The sequence below is a fragment of the Anolis carolinensis genome, chromosome 1 (assembly GCF_035594765.1).
Source record: "Anolis carolinensis isolate JA03-04 chromosome 1, rAnoCar3.1.pri, whole genome shotgun sequence".
Taxonomy (NCBI): Eukaryota; Metazoa; Chordata; class Lepidosauria; order Squamata; family Dactyloidae; genus Anolis; species Anolis carolinensis.
Genome location: NC_085841.1, coordinates 327,540,032 through 327,566,656, shown reverse-complemented (window position 1 = coordinate 327,566,656; position 26,625 = coordinate 327,540,032). Strand labels below are relative to the sequence as shown.

General features: G+C 37.5%; 1 protein-coding gene across 1 annotated transcript in view; it reads right to left on the bottom strand.

The window, feature by feature from the left end:
• mipol1 (mirror-image polydactyly 1) overlaps window positions 1-26,625 on the bottom strand; it is a 217,020-nt gene that overhangs the window by 125,678 nt on the left and 64,717 nt on the right. The window contains exons 5-7 of the mRNA XM_008102816.3: window positions 11,885-12,014; window positions 8,666-8,699; window positions 8,235-8,405 (exon numbers count right to left, since the gene is read on the bottom strand). Coding sequence (XP_008101023.2) covers window positions 8,235-8,405; window positions 8,666-8,699; window positions 11,885-12,014 — 335 coding nt within the window. The remainder of the gene's footprint in view (window positions 1-8,234; window positions 8,406-8,665; window positions 8,700-11,884; window positions 12,015-26,625) is intronic.

Here is a 26,625-nt window from a genome sequence, read left to right as displayed (position 1 = left end):
ATTTGGTATGAATTTTTATGGATTTTATGGATTGCATTGAACACAGTTTACTTGTGTTGTGGATCTGTTATGTGGGTACCAAACAAAAGCTTATTTTGGCACAAGAAACCCCCAGTTCCTTATTCATAAGTGTACCCTGAGAAAATCATCAAACTTATTGTGCTTCACACCATACCCCAAAAAGTCAGAGGACCATGGAGATGTATGCCACAAGAAAGTAGTCTGAGGTTCAGATCCTTTAACTTGTTTCAGGCCATTCATGCAGCTCTGGTCTAATTCCAGTTGTTGGCCCTAACTAAACTAGACCTGTTGAATTAACAGAGTTTTTAAAGAGTGACTTGCCAAGTTGAGAATAACAAATAGATTTAAACCTATTTTGAACTTTCAGTTAAGAAAATTGAAAACAAAAATCAGTTTTAGGCTCATTTACTCACAAGATAGGACGCTAAAGCAAATTTGGAGAGTTTTCCATTAACATCTAAAGATGAACACGATATGCAATTTTGTAATATAATTCTATTAGCATCAATTAATCTCAAAGAGAGGTTTCTGTAGGTGTATTATTTTGATACATGCTTCTCAGTTCCTTATCCTCCATATTTTATTTAAATAAAAATGTAGCAATTTTGATTCTTTGTTGTTTGTTGTTGTGTGCTTTCAAGAAGATTCTGACATTTGGCAAGCCCAAGGTGAACCCACCACCAGGGTTTTTTTTGGGCAATATTAATTCATAAAGGGTTTGCCTTTGCATTCCTCTGAGACTGAGAGCTTGTGCAGTCTTGGCCATGCAAGGCAAGTGAATTCACAACAGAGTCCAAAGGGTTTTTGGAGAATAAGTTCCACCATTTCTAGACAGCATATCTAGTCGTGGCTAGGAATTCTGCATGTAGTAAAAAAACAAAACTTTTCCATGCTCTAGTTGAAAAGTTGTGACTTATGAATCATTGTCCAATAAGACCTTTACTTTTACATGGTGGTTGAATTCAGGGTTGTCCCACTCTTAGCTGGACACACTACATTATCCTGAATCTCAAAAATATTGTTTCAAATGTTAGATGTTTCATTGAAGAGGGTGGCTGTGTGTGCTGTAAAAACCACAAAACAGTATGAAAAGGCAGTTTTGTGCCTTTTGTACCAGTGAAGAACAGATTCCTAGACCTAGATGAAGCATTCCCTAATTTTTACTTAATGTAATCACTTTTAAAGAAAAAAAAGACTCCCTTGCTGTACCTCACAGGTGTAGTTCTTACCTGAGAAATGCTCGCTCACCTGTGGCGAGAATGCTTGAATGCTTTCTGAGCAGCAAAAGGGAAGGTGGGAGGGGTAGTAAGGTGATTTCTATGGTTGTCTTCAGTAAAGTGAGCTGCAGAAAAGATTGCTCTAAAGCTGGCCTGCTGTGCCTGTTGATGCTTTATTGGTTATCAACAACTAGCTGGAGCTGACAAAGAGGGGCAGTCAAGTGTGCTGCTTCTCAGTCTTTGTCCTCTCATTGAGTGAACAACAGTAGGCCTCTTGTCAAGTGGTGCCACAAACAGAAGAAAAGGGACTTGGGCTCGTTTCAGATGAGCAACTGGGCGTGCGCCAGTTTTGTTCACGAACAGTCGCAAGCATGTTCCTGCAAAGCAGGATGTGATCAAACTATTTCAAGAGCTGGAAAACCAGGTTTGCTTGCCAATTACGTTACTGCTTCAGTGCCGAGTATTAAATAGACAGCGCCACACCAGCCATGAAACAATTGTTTGTCTCAAACAACAAATCCTACCCCTTTGGCCTGTGGGCCAGACAGTAAGATGATTACGGCTATAAAGGCAGCAGAGAACAGATTAAAAATTTCACACCCTGAAGAGAGTGTTAAGAAAGCTCTTTGCAAGTAAAAAAAAATACCCACCCCCAAAGAAACTTTGAGAGAGAAGTAGCCATCCCTCCCTCTATTACTGAGTTTCGGCTGCCAAGCCACTCATGTTAAACATTCCTGTAGAAAAGGTGTAAATGGCAAGGGGCCAGGAGTAACTCGGATATTTCATCATACTGCCCACTGCTGGTAAACATACTTATTAAAAAGCTTTAAGGAGGAGTAAAATGTTCAATGAATTTCATTGTTCCTCAGAAACAGAAATGGGGACCAAAAATCAAACATACCATGAGTTGACCCTGCACGGTCCCTTTCAAATCTATCATGCTATCCTCTAGGATGCTCTCCTGTTGAGTTTTCCATTCAGCTCCACCACAATTAGTAGCCATTACATGACCACCAGGCACATTAATATCTTTCCCGAGTATGTTTAACGGCCCTTTAACTACTATAGGACAAATTGGGGTCTGCAGTTTGCTGAGGCACTAGAGAGCTCTGCGTGATGATTCTAAACACTCTTCTCTAATCTGCAATGTTTCCATTGCATGGAATAATCTTGTGAGAGATTTTTGAGTTTCCTGACTTCCAATGTTTTATTCATTCACTCAGTTTAATTAAATTAATTGACTATCTTTCACCAAGCACAGGATTCAAGCTATTTTATACCTCACAAATCTTGGGGTTCTTTCTGTATGTGTGGAAGTCTGTACACCAGAAATCAAGAGAATGATGTTCAGGAGACTATGAAAAAGCAAAGATTGACTTTCCCCCCTAAGAAATAGTGTTACAAATGATCAAACTGATATTACCTACCATCCAAAAACAAACAGTGCCTTTTTCAAATAACCCGGGTATCACAGGGTACCCAAGCTAGTAATAAATAAAACCCACACTCCTGAGTAGAATCAACCATCGTATCAATTGTTAAATGAGAAATTAACATTTTTGATAAAGGACTCAATTAGGGGTGAACAGTTGATTTTGGTCTACAGCTCCCATCAGCCTACAGCAGCATGGTCAGTGATGAGTAATTATGGGAGTTCAGGACCAAAAAAAAAAACCCCAACTGGAGAGCCATAATTCTCCTTATCTCCCCAAAATCAATTGGTTGTCACAATTAGAGTAACCCACTGAACTGACAGGATTTGCTCTAGTGTTGACCTACTAGTCCAGGCATGGGCAAACCTTTTTGCCTTGGATTAGTAATGTGGGCCTGACCAAGATGGATGGGCCGGGAGGGAGAAGGCCTGTGAGAGGGTGGGACTGGGAGGTGGCGGGACAGGGCCCAGGTCACCCTCAGGTTGTCCAGGCATAAGGATGGGACTGCTTGCCCCATCCTTATGCCAAGAGGAAAATGAGACATGCGGCAACTGCCCCGATCCTCCTTCCTGATCCTCCTTCCCTGATTTTCGGGCTGTCCTCTCGGCATTATGCCGGAAGGAGAGTGAGACAGGCGACAGCCAAGAATGCTCCAGAGGGCTCTTAGCTGCTGCATGCCTTCCTCGGGCCGTACTCTTGGTATAAGGAAGGGGCTGCTTGTACCGTTCTTATACTGGGAGGAGGGCGAGACATGCTGTGGCTGAGAGCGCTCCAGAGGGCTCTCAGCTGCTGCATGCCATCCTCCCCTGCCCTTTCTGCATAAGGATGCAGCGGGCCACCATGTCCTTAAGCTGAGGATATGACAAAATTAGAAGGGCCTGAGGTAAGTGCCCAGGGGGCTGTATCTGGTCCCCGGGCCTTAGTTTGCCCATGCCTGTACCAGTCAACCATTAACTGAAAAAGATCCACTTGTGATTAGCATAGGCTTTTAGGCCAATGAGTCTACTCATTAAGGTTTATGTACATGGTTTTTGTGGATGAATGGTTCAAATATTTTGTATTGTTTTAAATCTGTATTTAACTGCTGATGTTTTTATTCTTTTGTATTGTTGTGTATTGGCATCGAATTCTGCCAGTTTTGTAAGCTGCCCTGAGTCCCTTCGGGTGAGAAGGGCGGGACAGAAATGATGGAAATAATAATAATAAATAATACTCTACTCTTCTTTCTAGCTGTGTGGGAATTTCTGTCCCACAACACAAAGATGTAAAATTGCAGTTTCTTCATTGCCAAAATGTCTCTGTTTTCTCTCATACGTATTATCTGAACTACAAAGAAAATAATCATAAGACAAGTTCCACAGGGTAATACAGTATCTCTCTGCTAACAAATATATCTTGGCAGTTGAAAGTGAATGGCTGAGAGGTTTACTTCTTCTTTTGGAAGGCCAAAAAGCTAAAAGGGAGGCTGCTGTCAATGTTTAGCTATGCTTTAGTTGTTTGTTTTCTTTTATTCACTTGAAAATACATACGAAAGTAGTATCAAATATTTGAGTTTAGACCATTTTATTTGTTTTTGCACATAGAAAAAAAGAGTTTGCATATTTGCACAGCAATCTAGTGAATGATCTCAGATTACATACACATGTGCCATTGAGCCCAGTGAAGATAATGCTCATCGTTCCAATAAGAAAATGCGCTTGTAATACCCGCATATGTAGAAATCCGGGACTCACTTGGAACTTTCACAGTTCTCTCACCCCAAAGAATGTGTAAGTTGTTCTAATACTGCCAGCAGAGCAAAGTTCAAGGGAAATTCTAATTTAAAACACGCACTTGCATAGCTGCAGGTTTATCATAGGCTAATTAAAACTTAACAGGCATTATATAACAATGTGATGTCAAATAACATCTGAAAGATCAATCCAACCACATAGGCTATAACCATACTTACAGAAGGCATACAATTTATTACTATACAGCTATCAAGAAAGAATATGAAATATAATTAGGTCAAACCAACTCAAACTCAAGCCCTACAATGTCTATGCACGGCACTTCCCCCATTTTCAAATTATTTACTGGGATAACAGAGGGGATAATATTAACCACAGAGATGACCCTTTATGATACAATCCTATCCTTGATATGATAACCCTGGTTTTCAGTTGTTACTAGGATTTCACATCACTGGCACAAATTAGTATGGAGCTTGGAAAAGTTAAATTTTAAATAACACTGTCCTTCCAGAATCCTCAGACAACATGGATTAAGGGGGAGAAATGTAATCCAAAAATAACTTTTCCAAGCTTTGCACCTCAGCAAATATTAATTAATTCAGGAATCATCTTTCAAAAGCTCAAATAATTTAATATCATTGATACATAACAGATAGGAAATACAATTGGGATTCTAAGTGGGAGCTACATTAGAATAATTTACATCAACAGTTTGGGGAAATATTATTAATGCACTTTATTAAGAACTCGTGACAAAGCCCTTGCAGTGTTTCCAATTTGTATATTAGACAGCCTTAGATGGCTGTGGTTATGGAACATACACAATTTCTGTCCCCAATTGTGTCCCATACAAGTCATTGAAAGCAAAACCACACACTATTTCTCCCCGTGCACCTGTTCCACCTATTCCACTTTCCATGTGAATGAATGTTCACGTGTGAGTATAATACTGGAATTGGTTCAATATGCATAAAATCAAACTTGGAGCCTCACATGGTTAATATTTTAGACAAAACCTAGGAATCAGCTACATACATAACCTAGGTCTGCATGCATCGATGGTATTTCAACCCTGCATTCCTAGGTCGGGTGGAATGACTGGAGTGCACTCACTTCCCCATCACATATTTGGGACATATCCAGGAACTGCTATCATCTGGTTTTACGGTAAGTCAGATATTTATAATGTAGAAGAAACTGTCACATTGCTTCTGTTATTCAGCTTCATGCTTAAACCTCTATAGTCAGCTAACATACATCTAACTACCTTTTCTTAACAATCAAACAGTATATAAACAATTCATATTTGGTTCAGCTAACCTGATGAATCCTTTTAAAATTAATTCCCTTCCTTCATGAATAGGATTGTGTTATCTGTCCGAGGATGAAAATGAAAACATATTTTGCTTTATATGTAAATGATCTATAGTTCACATCTGCTCATCACAATGGCAGCAACACAGTGAAGGACACTGCATAGCTCAATCTAGCCTTCCTCATCTGTTAGCATCCAGAAGTATTGTATTACAACCCTCATCCATTGCTGAGGATGATGGAAGCTATAGTCCACCATACCTGGAGGCTGCCTGATTGGGTAAGCCTGGCTCATTGCTTTCCTCAGAGAAAAATGAAAGGAGGACAGAGCCAAGAAAACGCTCTGGATGAATGGCCTTTTATTAAGATTTTGCTCAATATTTTGGGCACCGACTTCCAGTTCAAAAGAAACCCACAATCTGAACCCATAGTTCAGAGCCAAAGTTGCTCAAGACCGGTTTGTCAGGTGTATTCAAAAAATCCTGCCGGAAAGCACATTGTGACAGAAAGACTGAACAAATTAAAACTGCCACAAACCAAATATAAAAATCCCTTCTTCTGTTGCCATCTTCTCTTTTACTCTCAGTCCTCTGTATTTGAAAGAAAAGCATGAAAAAAAGTTTCTGAGAAGTCACATTTTACTGTTGGTATTTCCCAGCTGCAGATCTATCTGCAATAAATATGCTCAACTGGAAAATTAGATGACCAGAAATGAAATAGCCTATCTATTTTGAAACACTGAGCTAAGATGTAACCCATATTAGCAGCAAGTTATAAGTTTTGATTGAAAAGGTTTAAAAAATCCCAAGCTTGGATCAAAAGATTTATAAATGAAACAGTAGCATTTGTGGTAGACATGCATTAGGAATGGTCAAGGAATGCTTTAGATAGGAATAATGTTGTTCTGAGATATCTTGTGTCTTCCATGTTTGAAATTTTTTAACACTGTTGATGAGAGGCTTTTTCTCCATTCTATCTGCCACTAATGTGGCCTCTGAGGGAGAGAAGAGTTTTATCCACTGAAATTTCCTTATCCGTGTGTGTTCTATCATTGTAGACTGTAGGCTCAATGGCAGGAAGCTGTCAAATTAATGATTTGGAAGCCACCCTGGGACACTTTTATGGCTAAAGATGGGGGAATAAATATTCTAAATAAATAGATGAATAAATAAATATCCATTTCCCCTGAAAAAGACAACATGATCCTCAATATAGTCAATATGTCTTCTAGTTCCTCCCAACATTCCCATTTTTAGCCCGTGCATCATGCTTTCTACTCTAACTCACCAGTTTAAGCTACACAGGTTCCATTGTCTCCTTTCCTTCTAAATCAGATTGCAAAGTAATATTTACACTTCACTTCACAGCTCATAATTTAGTAATCTGCTCTGAACTTCCATCAATCTGAAAACATCCTGAAAATGGGACTCTGGATTTCAGATGATATTGGTCAATTTACATAGCCTTTCCCTTTATATGCAGTTCTCAGTGCTTCTGAAAACCTGATCTAGACCTTTTGAGACAATATGGGAGACTGTTGGCTCTCCCTCAACTTCTGTGACCCTCTATTGGATCACCAACCCTTCTGCTAATGATAGGAACACCACCACACATGAAAGGGCTACTGAAAAACTAAGTGTAACCTTCCCACACCACTTCTAAGCAGTATATTATGGTGATCCTTCCCTCCCCCACACCCCCATAAAAAGAACGTAAAAGATGAATTGTGATGGAGATGTCTTTATCTATTCCACATTGAAATGTAATGGAGTGGAACACAGACCTCTTCTTTAGCAAACCAACTTGTCATGACATGGGCCATTTGTGTAATAGGTGTCCTTACCACTTTGAGGTGGGGATATTCCCTAACCATCTTTGGCTATATTAGGGGATGGGTGCCTTTAGCTTATTGATTCACATTTAGGTTATGATGCCCTATAAGCTGTAACAGTTCAATTCTCTGCACTTCTACTTAAAGGCAAGTTTCACTTCATTTAGATTCAGTCATGAGAAAATGGGTATAGACTTGGAGTGTAAGACTCACATTTATAACCAGGTTCACATATTTATTCTTAACAACTTGTGTTCATACATTTTCCCCCTACATAGATGTTCTGCTTTCTTTAGCTTTAGCTGACATTACACTTTTCATGTTAAATTTCACTTCATTCCTTAAAATGTCCCACACGTAACTTATCAAGGTCATCTTGGATTTTTATGTCAGGTCTGGGTTGGATATTTCCATTTCCCTCATTTTTTTCTATCGTGTAAAGCACTTTTTTGTAATAATTTCATAAATTATTATATTGAGAAGTGACTTAGTGACATGAATTAGTCCTTTTATACATTATTCTTATTTTGCTGGAATATTTTAGGGGTGACAGCATGCCCAAGAATGTCTTCTAGAAAGTTAAAATGTTAAAAACAGAAAGCCATTCATTTTCCCAGTAGTGATGACAAAGGGGTGAATGGATATCTCCCGACGAATCTTTCATAAAATAATGTGGACTTACTTGAGCCAACACAGCATCTCTTTCTTCGATCACTGCACTCATTTCTTCAGCTGTTATTTTCTTTTTCCGCTCCTGGATCCTGTATATTCGGTCGACAATTACAGCTCCGCTCCTACGTATTGCCATCCCGGTGTCTGCATTGTTTATTCTGTTCAGTAATTCCTGTAATGTCTACCAACAGCATTATATGTTAGTCAGACAAGAAGTTTTAATATATTTTATTTAATATAGGGTTTTAATTAATAGGCACATGTGAATTGTAAATTGACTGAGTGAAGTTATTGAATTTTCATACTGCAGCAAAGATGTACATTATTAGTGTGTCAATTCTTCTTTTTCCCCACATCTTAGTTCCTGAAACCCACTCAATTGAACTTAAGCCTCTAAGATATAAGACTGACATCAAGAAATCTCCTCAGAGAATGGCTTACCATGTCATTTTCTTCAGGGTTAATATTTTCTAGCCTAGGAAAAAAGGGACACAGAAAGCCTGATCAGTAGCATTTCCTTAGTGCAGCAAAATGAGTTCGCTTTTTAAATCTTTAGAACCCTCAAGTAATTTCATTCTACTAGTCTTTAGAGTCAACCATGACACTGAACATATTAAAGTGCCACCTGCTCGATTCCATCTTTCAATAATGCACCATATCTTCAGAACCGACTTCAGAATGTTAAGTTATTAATGTTTACTGCTATATATGACTACAAGGATCAATTGTTCATATGTGCTTAGATGAAGAAAGTTCCCCAGCGGCAGGAGCACAGTTATTTATTTATTTGTTTCTAGGCCTACGACTTTCATCAAAAATTGTATATTTTAATTCCGTTTTTCCAAATCCCTAAAAAATAGAAGCCACATAAACACCGGCTTTCTCATTCTAGAATGTATTTGTCTGAAAGTAAAGTTTTACAGCCATTAATGGAATTGCTCCTTCTGAGTAAGTTTGCTTAGCATTTCAGTCTTAAGTTCATGTAATGTGAGATGAAGTTGACTTTCCTAATGTGTAACATTACTAAATTCTCAACAGAAGGTCATAAAATTGGGAAGAATTTTATTTGAAAACCTTCAACACAATTGAGGGGTGTGCAAAAAGGCATACCCCCTTATTCAGTTTTGAAATATACACAAAGCATTTCACAGAAAATTGTTGTTATCAGGTTTGTAGCTTATGACATGTTCATAAAAGATGTTCAGTGATCAAAGTAAGCAATGGAATAAGCTGTGGGAGTAAACATAATGATATAGAAGGGCTAACCATTTTACTAGCCTTTTTGGAAGATCAAATCCTTCTTATAAGTGAGGGCAATTATTTCTCTCAATGCACATAATAGGCTTGGTGGCCATCTGTCAAGTTCAGTATGTGGGTTTAAGAACTTCACAGTTCCATTTTAATTTTATTGAAGAGTTGCACTGAAATTGAAAATAATTAAACATACTATTTTCTAATTTCTAGAGTATTTTTCCAGAAGCCCCAATATATGTGAAACTGTGTTCAATTTGATGCTTTGGATTCTGCTTTACATAATGCAAAAATGCTGGAATTAAGTCATACTTCATTTAATTAGAACTGAAAGATATATCATTCCGGAGAGGGATCCTGTGGTATTTTAGGAACCCAGACTTGCCCTGAATTCACCTATGGCTGTTCCCACAATGTTTGCCTACTTCTAATATTGTGGATTTTTCAGGGTTAAACTTACTTTGCTCCAATTTGGGCAAAGGTGGAGAATACCAGTTTGCTGGAAGCTTTTCTGAGCTGCATCATCAGTACAAGAAAAGGGAATGGATCATGCCCATGTCACTGCTGCCACCACTTCCAACCAAACACAGAGCTCCATACAAGCTACTGGCCATTGCTAGTTCTCATTCTGACATGAAATGAGGAGAGGAGATCACACCTCCTCCTCCTTTGTCACGTGGGTACTTTATTGGCATCAGAATGAGATGTCTGCAATGGCCGGGAGCTTGCACGGAGCTCTGAGTCTGGCTGGGAGCTGTGGTGGCAACATAGAGGCTGAGATGATGGCCCAATGGGGCCAGTGTGGTTCCGGGCCAGATGGACAATGTAGATGCCAATGTGGCATTGTAGGGGTCAGTTCAGACTGGCAGATATGAAAGTGACAATAACAAGCAAAACTTAGCAAAACCCAAGGTGTTACACCATGAGAAGTCACATATTTTTAGACTACTTCTCAATCTTTTTATAATTTAGTCAGTAAGATGTGGTGATTTGAGCACTGGATCACAACTCTAAAAGCCAGGATTCAGATCTTTATTTGGCCAGGAAAACCCACTAGGTGACCTTGGGCAAGTCACACTACCTCAGAGGGAGGCAAAGGTAAACCCCTCTGAACAAATCTTGCCAAGAAAACCCTGATCAATGTAGGGTTGCTATAAGTCGGAAATAACTTGAAGGTATACAATAACTAAATCCATTTGGTGAACCCAGCTCTAGGAGACCTATTGGATCAACTGCTGAATTAATCAAAACTTGTGTAAACCTGTTTGACTCAATAAAACTACACCAGTCGGGACTAGTATTTAGGTTTAGGTCTTTGTTTTCAGTGGCTACCTGACATGGAACTTCAATACTTTCAACCACAAATGACAGTTGGAGTTTATGTAAATCATGTGCCACAATAAAAAGTGATGGCAGATGTTGGTAACATACTACCAAAGCTGTGGAACATTTTTGTCCCTAACTTCCATCAGCACCTGTCAGTCTGGCCGGGGTAAGGGATATCAGCAGTTGTGGTTCATCAACAACTGGAGGTTTATTATCCAGATGTTAGTGTACCAGTACAAAATACCGAAACAAAATATTATTTGTATTAAGAAAATTAATACTATTGCATCATAGCTAATGTAGGGCAATGAAGTATATTTGATGTCTACTTCTTAACTAATGAGAATCTTTTTTTAACAGTTGAAAATCATCTACTGGCATCAAAAGAATAGATTGATTTTCTTTACTGTGTAACTTTTGACTGACAAACTTGAAGTCCAAGCTCTGTACTGTAGTAAGGGATGTCACACTTCCTTGATATATTCCTGTTTAAAATCCTGCTTCCTCATCCCACTTCCACATATACACAATCTTTTGTCTTTTTTCTGTGTCAGGAACAAAACAGCGACTATAAATCAATAATAAAAAATGTAACAAATAAAGCCAATGGCTTTCTTGATACTCCTGTTACACATGTAGGAAGCAGGCTATTGTCCTTCACACTTGATACTTGGGTTAATGACAGGAATGGGACCAATAATATGAAATATTAAGATATCCCTCCATGTGTATTTTCTCCCAACTAGTGTTAATGGGCCCCAGGTATAGGCTATAGTATTCTACCCAAGAACACACTGTTAAGGCACACTGGAAGAGCAGATAACCCCCTCTTGATTCTACTGATGGAAGCAGTTCTGTCAATAGATGTTTCCCAGTGGATTTCGGCCTGAAACTGCAAGAAATCAATGATATTTGTCTCCAATGCAAATAAGACCTGCAGACACTGTAGAGGAGAAGCTGAAATAATCAGTAAATGAGAAATATTTTTTATGTGCATGTATTGGATACTGTGTTATTGCCTAAGACAGGACACTTTAGCAAAAAAACCCAGTCAGTTGAGTATATTGATGGCTATATACTTACATTTCAAAAGACTGTTCCAAACATTTAATTTGTTTCCTTGCATCATCCCTTTCCTCATTGGCCAACTTCAGTCTTGCCGTGATAGCATCATCACGTTCCCGTTGCGCAGAATACACTTCCTGTACCAAAGCTGAAATATAGCAAGCAGTTTTTCATATGTGTGTGTGGCGAATTCAGTGATCTTGTGTCAGATTTGTTAGCCTTGCTTGAAAGGAAAAAAATAGTTCTATATCTCAGAGAAATTCTCCATATGAACAGATTTCCATTTTGAAAAGTTGTCACAGTTCTGTAACTGTTGTAATAGTTTTCATATGGGTGGACAGGTCAGCTCAGATGAAATATATTTTTTCTGGATTAAGTATACCAATCCCTGCATATAATCCTGGGAGGTTCTTTAAGCATGTTTAGGTATTTAGCATTTGTAATTCCACCTCAAGAAGCAAAAGATCTTGGGCTGACCCTAATAATAGGTATAATCTGCCTGCAGTTCTATGGACACCCTCATTTTTAATTAATCCAAAGAATATCTATACACAAAACAGTTTCTGATTCACATGAATCCCAAGCTTCCTGGGTAATCTTTTTGCCATCAGTTGGTCTGTTGGCAAGGACTTCCAGGACTCTTGTTCCAAAGGCACCTTTGAGATTTCCTGGAACACCTGGGTTTATCTTGGCAACAGTGTTCAACCAAGTCTAGCATGCGAAAGTTTTTTTTAAATGACATTTTAATTGAACCAGCAAGCTTGTTGAACTGAAAGTATATATTCAATGTCAACGTGCCATATATGAGGAGGATCAGGCCCATTAGGCATATTCAAGCCCACTGCTTTCAATGAGACTAACAACTCTGACACATTGAACAACTGAATCAATATGCACCATGTTTTGCTTCATGAACAAGACAAACAATCTATATTTTTTGTTACTAAAATGTATTCCAGTGATTTGGTGAAAGATTGGCCTGTCAAATCTGCTTGAATTTCGTATCTGTCGGGACAGAATCAAAGCCACACCTCATCTACAAAACTCTCCCCAGTTCCCCGCTGCTGAAAGATAATTGTGCTAAACCCATCAGGTCTAACACACTTGTAGTTTTAAGACAGATAATAATGGTAAACAGACCGTTATTGTAAGGCACATAGCTATTTCAAAGTTCACTTAGAAAATCAACATAGCATTTTAGCTGGAATTTGCTCATTAAATACCCATAACTGTAATGTGAATTATGCTGGAATGAATAAAGCAAATACATATGCTTCTTTTCTTTTTATTAAATGTAAAATCTGCTGTTAATTACATTGGCGATGTCATATAAACTTTTCTCTTTAACTATTAAACGGAAGTCTTTACAAAAGTCATTAGAGATCCTCATTCTTTGACTTGTATAAATTTCAATATTTGTTCAGTAAAGGTTCACAGCAGTTAAATTACATTAACAAATATTATTAGCTACTATGTAAGCCAACTAAGTAAAATACTTATATTGCAGGTAAAACAAATCATTTGGTGTTTACGATAATATTTGGATATGTCCATTTTTAAACAAGCTTATCAAATATATCCTGTAATTCTTAGTCAAATGAGAGAGACTCAAAGTAGATCTTTTCCTCCCAAATACTCAAATTTGTTTAGTAAGCTAATTGTTTTCTAATATGGGATAAAGCAAATATGAAGAAGCTGAACCATTCCGAGTGTGAGTTTACTGAGTCAAAGTAGTGTACATATTTTCTTAGTTAAACCAGATTCTGTTGGCAAACCTTTCGGACACACTTTTAAACTATCTTTAAAATACAGTAGTAGGAAGAGAGAGTGTTAGAAATTATTCTAGTATAAACATTGGTTCACGATTCTCCAAACAACAGAACATTGGGTGAGAGGTAGAGAAGGGGCATTTATGTCTGTTTGCTGATTTCTTAGGGGTCATCTGTGTAAATACAGAAACTGAATAGCAAACCCACAAAAGGACCAATAGTTGGGATGCTTTCTTTAAATCTGCTGCAGGACTTGCATGATACATATTAAAGGCAAAATAACCTTAAAACCTTAGGCAACATGCCAGCTGTATAAATAAAACACCCCCATGCATAAAACTACGTTCTGTAGCAATGCTGCATTCTGACACACCGCTCCGAGAAATATTTGTGGCAAATGTTTTACTACTGAAAATGCAAAAATTCAAAAGTCTTCTAGCTATGCCCAACAAGAAAATTAAAATCTCTAATAAAATGTCAAAGTTATCTTTAGCAACCAGTCCTCTTCCTTCCAAATTTCTACATCCCACATGTATGATTTCTGAATTTTCTTACTCGCTTTAGTTGTGATCATTTCTTCGGTATCCTCTTTAATTGAAGAAAGGAAAAAGGAAGAAAGAGAAAAAAGAGGTGGGGAAAAAAGAAATTTGCTGCAGTAATGAGAAGACTGTTGTGAGGGGTTTTGTGATTTTGGATTTAGTATTCAGGATTAGGGGTTGTTGAACTCTGTGTGACCTAGGATTTTCCATAGAGCTCGTGAAGGAATGATCACAGGATTTCTAATGGCATTGCACAGTCGTCTTTTTCTTAACACAGCCAATCTGAGGGACTTTTTAAAACCTTGGTTGAAGATATTTCTAGCAATGCTAAAGTGTTCCATTTTTTTAAAAAAAAAAATATCAAGGCAGACATATACAGAGTTAATACGCAGCGAGAGAGGGAAATGGAGAACAAACATTTTCTGTTTTTTAGTTCTTTGCTTGAAATAATCAGGGAAGCAGACAAATTCTCTGCAATGCCATTCTTTGAATTGGAGCAATCTGCAATGGTCTGCATCATTGACTTATTTTCCTAGTTCATTTTATGAGAAGCCTACCTATAATTAGTTTGTGGTCATATTTCTCCTGTGAAAGTTTTTTTTTGTTTTGTTGTTAAATAGAGTAAGGAAAAGTGGTTAATGTAAGGGAAAAAAAAGGTTCTTGTGAGAACAATGACTCCAATATTTGTCCTACCCCACATTTGCCCCAACATAGAAAGTCTCAATTCCTGTCTGTGCCTGCTCGCTATGTGTGCATACTGTATCTGCACCAGTTACAGCAATGTGCTACTTATCTGCTTATATACACAATGTATTGCAGAATGCTGATAATTCTGGAATTATTCTAAGGGCTAGATTGCACTCCTGTTAAAATGAATGTCAGCAGTCCCATGGTACTGTACATTTCTTTTTTAAAATGACGTTTTTCTGATGTCATTAAGGTAGCTGAGAAGTAAAAGCATGATAGGGATGCTGTTTTAACAGGTCAGTACTAGGCATTACAGACTAAAAGCCATTTACATATAAATGTGACGCTGCAGATAAAGTGGTGTGTTCAAACACAGATAGAATATGCCGACATGTTTGTTACCTCGTGTTTGTTGTATATATTTGGCTTGAGGTACTCAAAGGCTCTTAAATTTCTGGGGCTATAAATACATTGATTCCACACAAAGTGTTTAGCAATCAAAACAGGCGAAAAGACTCTGCAGTGTGGTGTGCTCCTGTTTACTTTGAGTCACACACAGAAAATGAAAGAAAAGGCATGCAAATGAGAATAGGTACACTTCCTTCCCTAGCACTTAAACTGCTGCATTACTTTGCAATTCACTAAACCTGTCCCTTCTCCCTTCAAAATAACAATATTGCTAAGATAACAGTTTCTTTTCACCTGAAGGCAAATTTTGACAAAAATCATTTACTTGCATATTAATTTTTTAAAAATACATATACCTCGAATTTAATACAAATGTGAATTTCAGAAATTTTGTAACATGTGCAGATGGGATATTCTCAACAGAGATCGAAATTTCTGAAAAAGATGGTAGGATTTGTTTTGTTTTTTTTCAGTGATAGGAAAGGTTACTGAAACCAAAAATGTATCCAATTAATATATACTAGGCAAATTTATAGATACATGCAACTACTTAAATGACTGAAACTGTAATCTTGTACAAGTCTACTCAGAAGCAAGTCCCTTTGAATTCAATGAGGCCGATTAGCATGAAAATGGGAACTGGATTGCTTCTCCAATCAAACTATTCCATAAAATCAAAATGTGCTATAAAGCATTTGTGAATGTGCTTGTTTATTCCAGTAAATCCGCTATCTCAGAACAAGGCTTTGCAATGAAAGCCAAAAGAACATGTCTACATCGCCTTAGGTTCCTTATGTCGGGAGAAAGATGGGATAAAAATGAAATAAATAAGCAAATCTTCTCCCGCATATTTTCATGAGCAAGTCTCAATTTCAGATATTACAGCTACAAGTTCTGTAACTCGACAGCACAATTCAGCTCTCTCTGAAGTCCATGAGAAAACTCAAACCAATTGAGTGGAACTAAACAGCACCTCTGGTGTCTTAAAGGTCTTTGCATTTATCAAGACACCTTCTGATGAAAGGTTTAGAAAAATGTATTTGCATAACTATAATGTAACAGTCTTACAACAAAACTAAGGCTAAGTACATACTGTATATAGAAAGAATAATTTTAGGACAGAATTATTAGTAAAACTATGTCCGTTACATTCTTGAAAAAAATAAGAATGTCACACATATTTAGATTTATAAACACAAGGGTTGGGAACTGTTGAGATCTTTTGGCTAAAGCCCAATATTGGCCTTATTTCAGTTTAATTGGAAGAGGATCTCAAATTCATCTTCTCCATGAGATATCAGGAACCTGGATTTCTCTTTGTATCAAAGGTTAATAAGAAATGTGTCTGCAAAAGTCAAACAGCATTAAATATCAAAAACTGATTATTATTCCGCGGGAGTTGTTCCGGCATTCATAATCTCTCCATGCTCCAACCTTCCACAGCTAATCTTTAATGGATGACATGCAAGAAAGAAAAATAAATGGCATCTAAAAAGAAGTCACCAAAGTGAGCTTAAAAGAAATGGTAGGCATTTCCCTATAATGATGAGAAAAAGGAAATAGAAAGAAGAATTAACAAATGCTAATAGAATTCCTTTTCCTATTTGTGACTTGATTCATTTGTTTTCCAGAGGCAGTCCAAATTGTTGCTTGTTTATGACACTAACTACAATGTTCTCAATTGTATTCAAAAATATTTAAAAGTAACATCGTAAGCTGCTTTATGAAACCCTGGTGGCGCAGCGGATTAAACCGCTGAGCTGATGAACTTGTTGACTGAAAGGTTGACGGTTCAAATCCGGAGAGTAGGGTGAGCTCCTGCTATTAGTCCCAGCTTCTGCCAACCTAGCAGTTCAAAAACATGCAAATGTGGGTAGATCAATAGGTACCGTTCTGGCAGGAAGGTAATGGTGCTCCATGCAGTCATGCCGGCCACACGACCTTGGAGGTGTTTATGGACAATGCTGGCTCTTAGGCTTAGCAATGGAGTTGAGCACCAACCCCCCAGGGTCAGACACGACTAGACTTAATGTCAGGGGAAAACTTTTACCTTTACCTAAGCTGCTTTAGATGCTGTATGCAAATAAAAGTGGGATATAAATTAAATAAAGGTGTAATATTTCATCTAGATTTAAGCGCTCAAAGGATTTTAAAAAGCTACCCATTAACTGATGGGATATTTAAGGAAGCACTTCAAGGCAAAGTAGTATGAAATGTGCACCATGTAGACTGAGGAAAACAACTTTCAAATATTTAGACCACTACTGGCCACAGAATGCCACAAAATCATGGTAAATGAAGCAATTACTTCTTAGATTCTTTTTACTAATATATATAATATTAACAAACAAAATCAGAACCCATTTAGAATAACAGCTGAAAGCTACATAGATGCCAATAACCAAATTATAACCTTTGTGCCTGTGATCAAATTATAGCCATATAAGAAAAAATGGTTCAGCATATTGTTGGGCTTTTAATTTTTTTTAAAACATCTGTAAATTTCATCTCACTTTACCATCAGATTGTTGCGACTGTTAATGCTGCTTTGAAACTGCTCTAAAGCTGTTTGAAATTATTTTATAGCCACCAGAACCACACAAACTGGGTAATTCAGTATCAAAAGCCTGAGTTCCAAATTGTGAATTCTTCTGTGCTAATCATGAAAGTAAAGTATTTTCATTATGACATCCCATTATCAGTTTTCCCTCAACAGATTTTTTTCCTACACTTAAAATTTTTGCAGAGTAATATGTGCCCTGGTTAGTATATGGATGGGAAACCATTAAGGAATACTAGGTGCTTAAGGCTATATTCCAAACAAAAGAAATGGCAAATTGCCTCTGATTATTCCTTGTCTAATAAAACTTCATGAAAGACATGGGGTCATCATGTCTTTTTGAGTTCAATAAGGCTTACTCTTCAAGCAGGTGATTTGAAGGCATATATACTTACAGTATGCCCATCTTCTTTTAATTCTATAATTCATCTTAGGACCTCTTCATATGTACCTTTTGGGCCATGGCATTTCGCCAGAAGCTGCCGGAGAAAGGGAAGGCATGCGGGGTGGCTTATGGTGCCCCACGTGCCCTCCCTCCTTCTCCCATCATACGGTGGGGTCCCCATCAGATTAGAAAAAGGGTGGCAATGTGTGGCAATATGGGAAAAAGGGGAGGAATGTGCGGGGAGCTCCATCAAAGCTCCCCAAAATACAATTTCCTCCCTGTAGTGGTGGAGGAAATGTGCCGTGTGATGCAGCATGGCAGGTCCCGTACTTGCCATAAATAAAAGCAGCAAAACGGGGCTCATGTGAAGAGGTCCTTAAACTTGAAGTCTTGTTTTCAGCGAGACATACTGTAACTTCAATATAATGAAGTAAAAAAAGCTTTGCTAGGCTCTTGATGGGAGCCAGCATGGAGCAGTGGTTTGAGTGTTGGACTTTAACTCTGGAGACCAGAGTGCAAACACCTGCTCCGCTACAGAAACCTACTGGTTTGGGCAAGTCACACTCTCTCAAAGGAAGGCAACAGCAACCCTCTCTGAACAAGTTTTGCCAAGGAAACCCTGTGATGGGGTTGCATTATGTTGTGTGACTTAAAGGCACACAACAACAATTTACCTGATAGCCACTTCTGTTTCAAACAGTAGCAATTAGATCGTTAAATCGGACAATATCTTTTCTCAACTGCAATGTGGCCAACAGCCGAGGATTTTAGTAAAACAACAAATATTAACTCAGTTCTTGGCAGTGTTTATCTGGAACACCCTACCCACTGCATGTGCTGAATCAAGTAAGGATTGTTTTAAGGTGGATTAGACGATTTACTAAAGGGGCATGTAGTTCTCTCATACAGAAGGCCTCAAAAACTTAAAATCTTTTGGTCTGTTATTCCCCTCTATATATTTTCTTTTGGGCTTTCGGGAAAATTACACATAGTCAGAGTAAAAAAGTAAGATCACCCTCACTGGATCATACTATATATCTATCTTTTTCTATAGAGTACAACCAGATATGATTGATGACTAATTTGTTTAAGTTTGAGGAAATGGCCAGCAAATTAAATAGGTTTAACTGTCCACTATTTCTGCCTCTTTTGGATTCTGGAACACCTGGTTTCTGTTGACTATCTACACATCTCTGGAAACATTTAAGAACCGTCCTCAGTCTTATTAGGTGACAAGAGAAGGCCTGTATTATTAAGACTTTATTCTCCCTCTATACCTGGATTCAGAGCCTCAAAGTGGAATTGGTGTCAGATATTTGAACTACCTGAAAAGAAGCTCACTGAAACCCAGTCAGTCACAAGTTGGAAATGAATGATTGATTTCATCTTTTTTAACTTTTGTCATTAACTGTCTAGAAAATGATTGGGTGAACTAAAAACAAATAAAAATTATAAATGTAAGAGTTGAATACAATGAAATGTTTCTGCTTACAAGCTGAATGCCAGTGTATCCACAACCTTTTTAAATTGTATAACAAGTAACTCTGGAGGAATTACAATAATTTCTGAGCATACCTATTTCAAAAGGTTCTCCCCACACATTCTTGCAAAGGACATTTTTGATTCTACCCATTTCAGATACTGACAACTAAATGTGTGGTAACATGTAAATTCAGGAACTTATTTCTAATATTGATATTGCAAAGTTCCAGATTCCGTTCTCTTTTTCTTCTTCTTTTCTTGATTTTTTATGTTTTTCTTTAGTTTTTCTACATTTTAGTGTATTATTAAAATCTAAAATAAACAAACAAATAGGCAGTGTTCCAGAATATTGTATTGGTTAAAAGATTCTTAGGATTGTAGTCCAGAAAATAAACTAAGTTCTATGTATTCCTTGGATAAAAAAATTGGCGCATTTGCCAGATATGCTATCAGCTTTCAGTAGGCTTTCCATCTCAGTGCAATGTGAAGTCATAATATTGGAAAACAATAAAGAGTTCTGCAGACAGCCTCATTAATCAAGTGGACAGAACTATCAAAGTTGAACATTGTATTTTCTGACTTAATTTTCTTTTCAGACTTTCTCCTACAAAATATGAATGTTTTTCCCCAGTATTCCTATGTTTCTTGTGATTATCTGGCCAGCATTCACTTTGTAGAAGAGTTATTATTTATATCACCTCATATTTTGAAAAGTGGATTATTTATGAAGGATCAGAGAGTCCATGTGGTGTTGTGGTTTGCATGTTGGACAAGAAGTCTAGAAGACTCAAGTTTGAATCTCTTCTGGGCCATGGAAACGCACTGGGTGACCTGGGGCAAAACACATTGTTTGGCCTAGAGGAAGGCAATGGCAAACTTCATAAGTCACCATAAGTTAGAAATGATGTGAAGGCACCAACAAGAGTATGATATGATATATCTGATGATAAAATAATTTTACTAATCCTGATATCCTCCTATTCATTTTCTTCAGCAATTCCTTTGCTTCATCACAAGACATGTTGAGATTGGTCCATTCTTTATGCTCCCATACCCAATTCTGCATCTCCCTAGCATCTTTGAAATGGATTTTCCCCATGGCTGTTCAACAATTTCTCAGTCTATATTCTCATAGAATCATAGAGTTGGAAGAGACCACAAGGGCCATCTTGTTCAATCCCTGCCAGGTATTTTTTATCTATTCTTCATATTCACACTTCTCTAGTACATTTCCTCTTCTTTCATCACAATATTTCTTGTCCCTCAGAAGTTTGACATGTATGCTGAGCAACCAAACAGTACCAAGAGGTAATCAAATGCAAATAAGGAATAGCAGCCTCTAGTGAGCAAGGAAAAGTGGGCAAGTGACCAGTTCTCCGATCCAACTTCCATTATTTCTAAAGGACGAGAAAGAAGGTCTAAATGTGTAATGCACGGTTGGTATTAGTGATGTGTACGGTATTTGTTTCATATGTTTAATTCATCTATTCATTTAGTATCATCCATTCAGATGCACATAACGAAAAATGCCATTTTCGGACAAAACAAAAGGCGACACGAAAGAGAAAGCTGCACGGTCACCATGCTTGCTTTTATTTCCCTTTCATTTCGGGCTGCGTAACAATAAGCAGATACTGACAGAGAGCTGCTTCCCCATGACAGCTGATATGTGCAAATGGGTGTTAATAATAATATTAATATTAATAAAAATAGTTACTCTGGATCCTAAGCTGGGTCTGAGAGAGGTCTGCCTCCCCATGACAGCTGATGTGTGCCAGTGGGTGTTAATAATAATGTTAATATTAATAATAATAGTTATTCTGGGACACTAAGCTGGGTCTGAGAAAGGTTTGCTTCCCCATGACAGCTGATTTGTGCCAACAGGTGTTAATACAGTAGAGTCTCACTTATCCAAGCCTCGCTTATCCAAGTTTCTGGATTATCCAAGCCATTTTTGTAGTCAATGTTTTCAATATATCATGATATTTTGGCGCTAAATTCATAAATTAGCGCCAATGGGGGGGGGGGTGAGCCTCGGAAGCCCTCCCATTGCCGACAATGGTGCAAATTTTTTTCGTTTTCTATAGGCACCCCATTTTCGGAAACGGGGACAAATACAAAACTGATACAAAATGCATGAAATTAAACAAAATGAACAGCGAGTCCATACAAATGCACACCACTAGTTGGCATTATAGTATGCAAATATCTTTATCATGTTCTTTTAATAGCAAATTTCAGATACTTTATTGATTTTTAAAATGTATGAATTACCCCTTGATACATATTTGTTGTCGAACAAAGCACCCCCACCCCAAAAGATTTATAGTTTTCAAAGGACACTAAGCCAGAATGAAATGAAGTTGGCATCTGTCCCTTTCATATGAAGTCTTTGCCACCTTGCAACAGACCAGCAGCAGCCAAACCCTTTCAAAGATCATTTCCCCATTATATATATATTAGCAAAAGTTCCTTAATATGCACTGATTCGTACCAACACATAGCTAAGTGATCAAAGCCTAAAACTGGAAGCATCCTGCAATTTAATATTTTCTAAATAAAATGTGTCTTTCTCACCATTACAATGTATCTTCTTGTCTCTCACTGGGCCTCACTCCATATCCCTATTTATTAATCATATCTGCACGTCTGCTAATTCTGAGATGTGCACGTGTACAGAGGTTAATAATAAAAAAGATAAAACACATTGATCTCCCTAATTGCATACATCCAATCTGGACCATTCTAAATAACCTATAACCTTGCTTCCCTCCTCCATATTTCTAGCTATGAACTATATTCTGTTTTATTCTGTTTTATTCCTGGGAAGAGCATTAAGCATAACACAGATTACATTTACTGTTTAAACTCTGCCTGACACAGGCTAGAAGCAACAACCCAGAAATATCTCATTGCATTCAAGCCAGAGGTGCAGCATGGACTATATCATGGGCAAATAGCTCAGCTGATGGACTTATGATTTCCCATCCAATATCGCTTCAGGTGGGACCCTGGCCATCAGCCGAATAGGACACAGGACAAAGGAACTATGATCACCCTGGCATCCCAGTAGACATCTTGGGATTTTTCCTTTATTTGTCCTTTCTGAGAACGGACTTGAGAGATAATCAGCCAATGTCCTTGGCATCCTGGACTCTACATTTACATAATTCTGTCATCTCTATGCTCGGACATCCATTGTCTTTGAAACTACCATTTAAGACTTCCAAATATGTATTTCCTGGGGACTTTCCTCCACCCAGGGATTCACCCCAGCTGGCTGAATGGCTGCCCAAGGGCTTCCCGATCCGGTGAGGAGGAGATCCCCTGCCATGTCATCAATACTTGCACCAATTCAAAGGCAGTCCTGCCTCCTGACCAATCAGGAGCAAGGGGGGCGGCCGGCCTGCCTGCCTCGGCACTCAGCCAATCACAAACGGGAGGGAAAATCCAAACAGACACAATGTTAATGAATGGACATTTTACTGTATAAAAATGGTTACACATTCTAATATGGTTATGCTTGTACATTTTGGCATTCTTTGCTGTATACTGCATCCCTTTTGCAAATTGTAATTAAAGCCTTTGTCCTTGTCTTCACCCTGGTGGGTCTCTCTCTGTTTGAAAAACATTGGCTGTTAGCATAGCTCACAAGGCAGGACCCTCCTTAACTGTGGTCCATAGCTTTTAAATTCAACTTCATAATGATCACAGAGTGGTGTACTCAGCATTTTGAAAGGAAAGGAATATAATAAGAAACACACAACCAATTAATGGTTTGGAAGGGAACTGTAATAAGAAATATAAAACAAATTAAGAACCAAGGAGAATGTTTTACTTTGAGATTAAAGGAAAATAAAGCTGGCAATAATCCTATTTCTTTAAGAGTGCATTCAAAATGGATCTTAATTTTTACTCATTATTCATTTATTGCTATTCCCATTTTTTGTTCTAGTTACAAGAAATGTTATGATACATCTGAAGCAAACCAGCAACTATTATGAAACCTGAACACAGGTCTGAGGTCTAAGCATACCTAATGTCATTCACTTCATTATATTAGAACTTCAAATCTATTCCAATGGATTAAATGTGATAACTACAGATGGGCATCCTTACTGGTAGGATGTTTTCTCATATCTTTTCTATTTTATTCCGTCATCTGTTCTTTTGCATTCTCTTTCCTCTTAACCTTTTTTCCAACATCAACAAATGATCTAGCAATTTCTATGAGCATATGCTCTGGAGAGCTGAACATAAGGCAGAAAGTTTAAATTCATTGCAGACATTTGCTCTGCTGAAAAGGCAAAGCAATCTTGAATTTCAGATGGAATCTCCTTCCCTCCACTATTTAATTCACTGCAATGTAAACACAATAAACAGCCTATACGATTGTACCCATGACATATATAACTTTGTTAGGTATAGGTAATATTTACAAAAGTTGCAGTGCAGATATAATGCAAATTCTAATTCTAGTTCATTAATAATTAGGTCCTAGTCTTCTTCAGATTTTTACACTCTATCATGTCAATTTTTCTTTCCTTTGGGAGCTATATTGTAAGATTATCTGAAATATTTCCTCAAAGTGCATGGTAATGTCTGACAGCATATTGAGTACTTTCTTTTAGTCACTTTTCACCAGTGGTTTCAAATGCAAAAGATATATGTATATATGTAATATCTCCCTGGAGCTAAACTACTGGAGCAGAATATAAATATGATTTTTTATAAACACACACACACACTGATTAAAACATTTGATTTATCCTTTGCTCATGTAAACATGCAGTAACTAAAATAGGTATCCACAGAGAGTTCCGGTAATGTACAACAGCACAATAATTAAACTAGGCTAATTCCAATGTAAAGGTATTTAAAATAACTACTTTCACTTTTGAGCATATTATTGGTAGCAGAAACCATTAGAGATGTCTGCAAAGGATACAACACACCAGTACTAAATGAAAGATTGCTCATTTCCCCATAAATACCACACAGGGCTGAGAACTGGGAAGCCCTGGCCCTTGAGCGCTCTAATTGGAGGTCAGCTGTGACCAGAAGTGCTGCGGAGTTCAAAGAGGCACGAATGGAGGGCTTAAGGGAGAAACGTGCCAAGCTAACCCCGACCGGGACCGCCTTCCACCTGGAAACCGATGTCCTCACTGCGGGAGAATGTGCGGGTCAAGAATCGGTCTCTTCAGTCACCTAAGAACACACGCCCAAGATACCAAGGTTGGAAGACTATCATCCTCGAACGACGAGGGATCGCCTAAGTAAGTAAGTACCACACAGGATCTAATGCCCAGGAATACTCATGCAGAACACAAGTCCCATGTCCAAACATATCCAATACTACATATCCAGTATGTTGGGTTGTCAATTTTCATTATTATGGGTGTATTGTTGTAGTGTTTAGGTATTGAATGTTTGCCTTTTATATTTGGAATCCACCCTCAGTACCTCCTGGGAGATAGGGCAGAATATAAAGTTGTTGTTGTTGTTGTTTTTGTTGTTGTTGTTGTTATTGTTATTATTATTCCATGTTAAGTGTAGGATACATACTTCTTTTTCATAAGCAGAGCATAGATTCCTATCCCCAAGGTGATCCTTACATAAAGCACTTCTGTACATGGACCACCACAATTGCTTGATCAAGGTATATATGCTTTTATATGCCATTTTCTTCAATGGGTTTCAATGAGCAAGAAATGTCTATACTGAATAAAATATTTCACCATTATATGCACAGAAGTAAAACTCTGTGCAAACATCCCCAAAACAAACACATAACTTGGAATTTAATCCAAACAGTTCACATACTGTAAATGTTTAGTTGGTGGATAATCAAGATGTAACTATGATCTAGATAAGTGTTTTATGGCGACTCAAAAAGATCTATAGGGTAATGATAAATATATTTAATTGGAGCTGCAAATACTTAGGATTCTGCCACTGTTAGAGAATTATTGGCCTTGCTTATAATGTTTGGATTCTCTATCATAGATACACACATGGACGATTACAAACACACAATTACAGACACAGTAGAATCCTAAAGGGTAAATCCAATGTTAGTCCTGATTAATTAGTCAAAATTAATGGGTATATTAATTATATTTTATCTAAGACTAATTAATATTGGTGGGTATTCTTTAGTTAGGACTAATGTTAGTCAAGAATAGAATGTTGCTGTCAAGCCAGTTTATGATAAGAATAATTTGGCATCAGGAACAACAAATGTTGTGACACACCCTTTACTTTAAGAGCAAACCATTGCTTTTTGTTTTTAAATGAGATTACTCTTCCTGATCGACCTATATTTTATCCTGAGCCTTACATTGAGCCTGTATAATTTTTGCCTCTCTATTTATATTGCACTATGCTCAGACTCATTGTTCTGATATGCTGTTTTATCCTGTTTTATGCTGTTATATGGTTTTATTGTTTATATTGGTTTTATTGCATGACTATTTATTATATGTGACATTGGGCTTGTTCCCCATGTGAGCCGCCCCAAGTCCCCCTGGGGGAGATGGGAGCAGGATATAAAAAAGTATTATTATTATTATTATTATTATTATTATTATTATTATTATTATTATTTACTCCATAGTAAAAAGAACATTACATTTTTTTATATATAGATGTATGGGTTCCCCTTCAAGCAATTCTTCTTGGAGTTATACAGTTCTTGAAAGAATTGCTTCCCTTGTCTTTATATTACTCCCTAATCATGTATTTTTTGTGCTGGTTATATATGATTATGATATATGATCCTTACTTTTGGTTTACATTTCCCTTTCACTTATCATATATTTATGAACAGATTTCATATTCTTAACTTTTTTGTTGTCTTCTTCTATTTCTTTCCGTTGATTATTGTAGTGGTTTTCTTTGTCCTTGTGCACATTCTGATCCCATTTCTA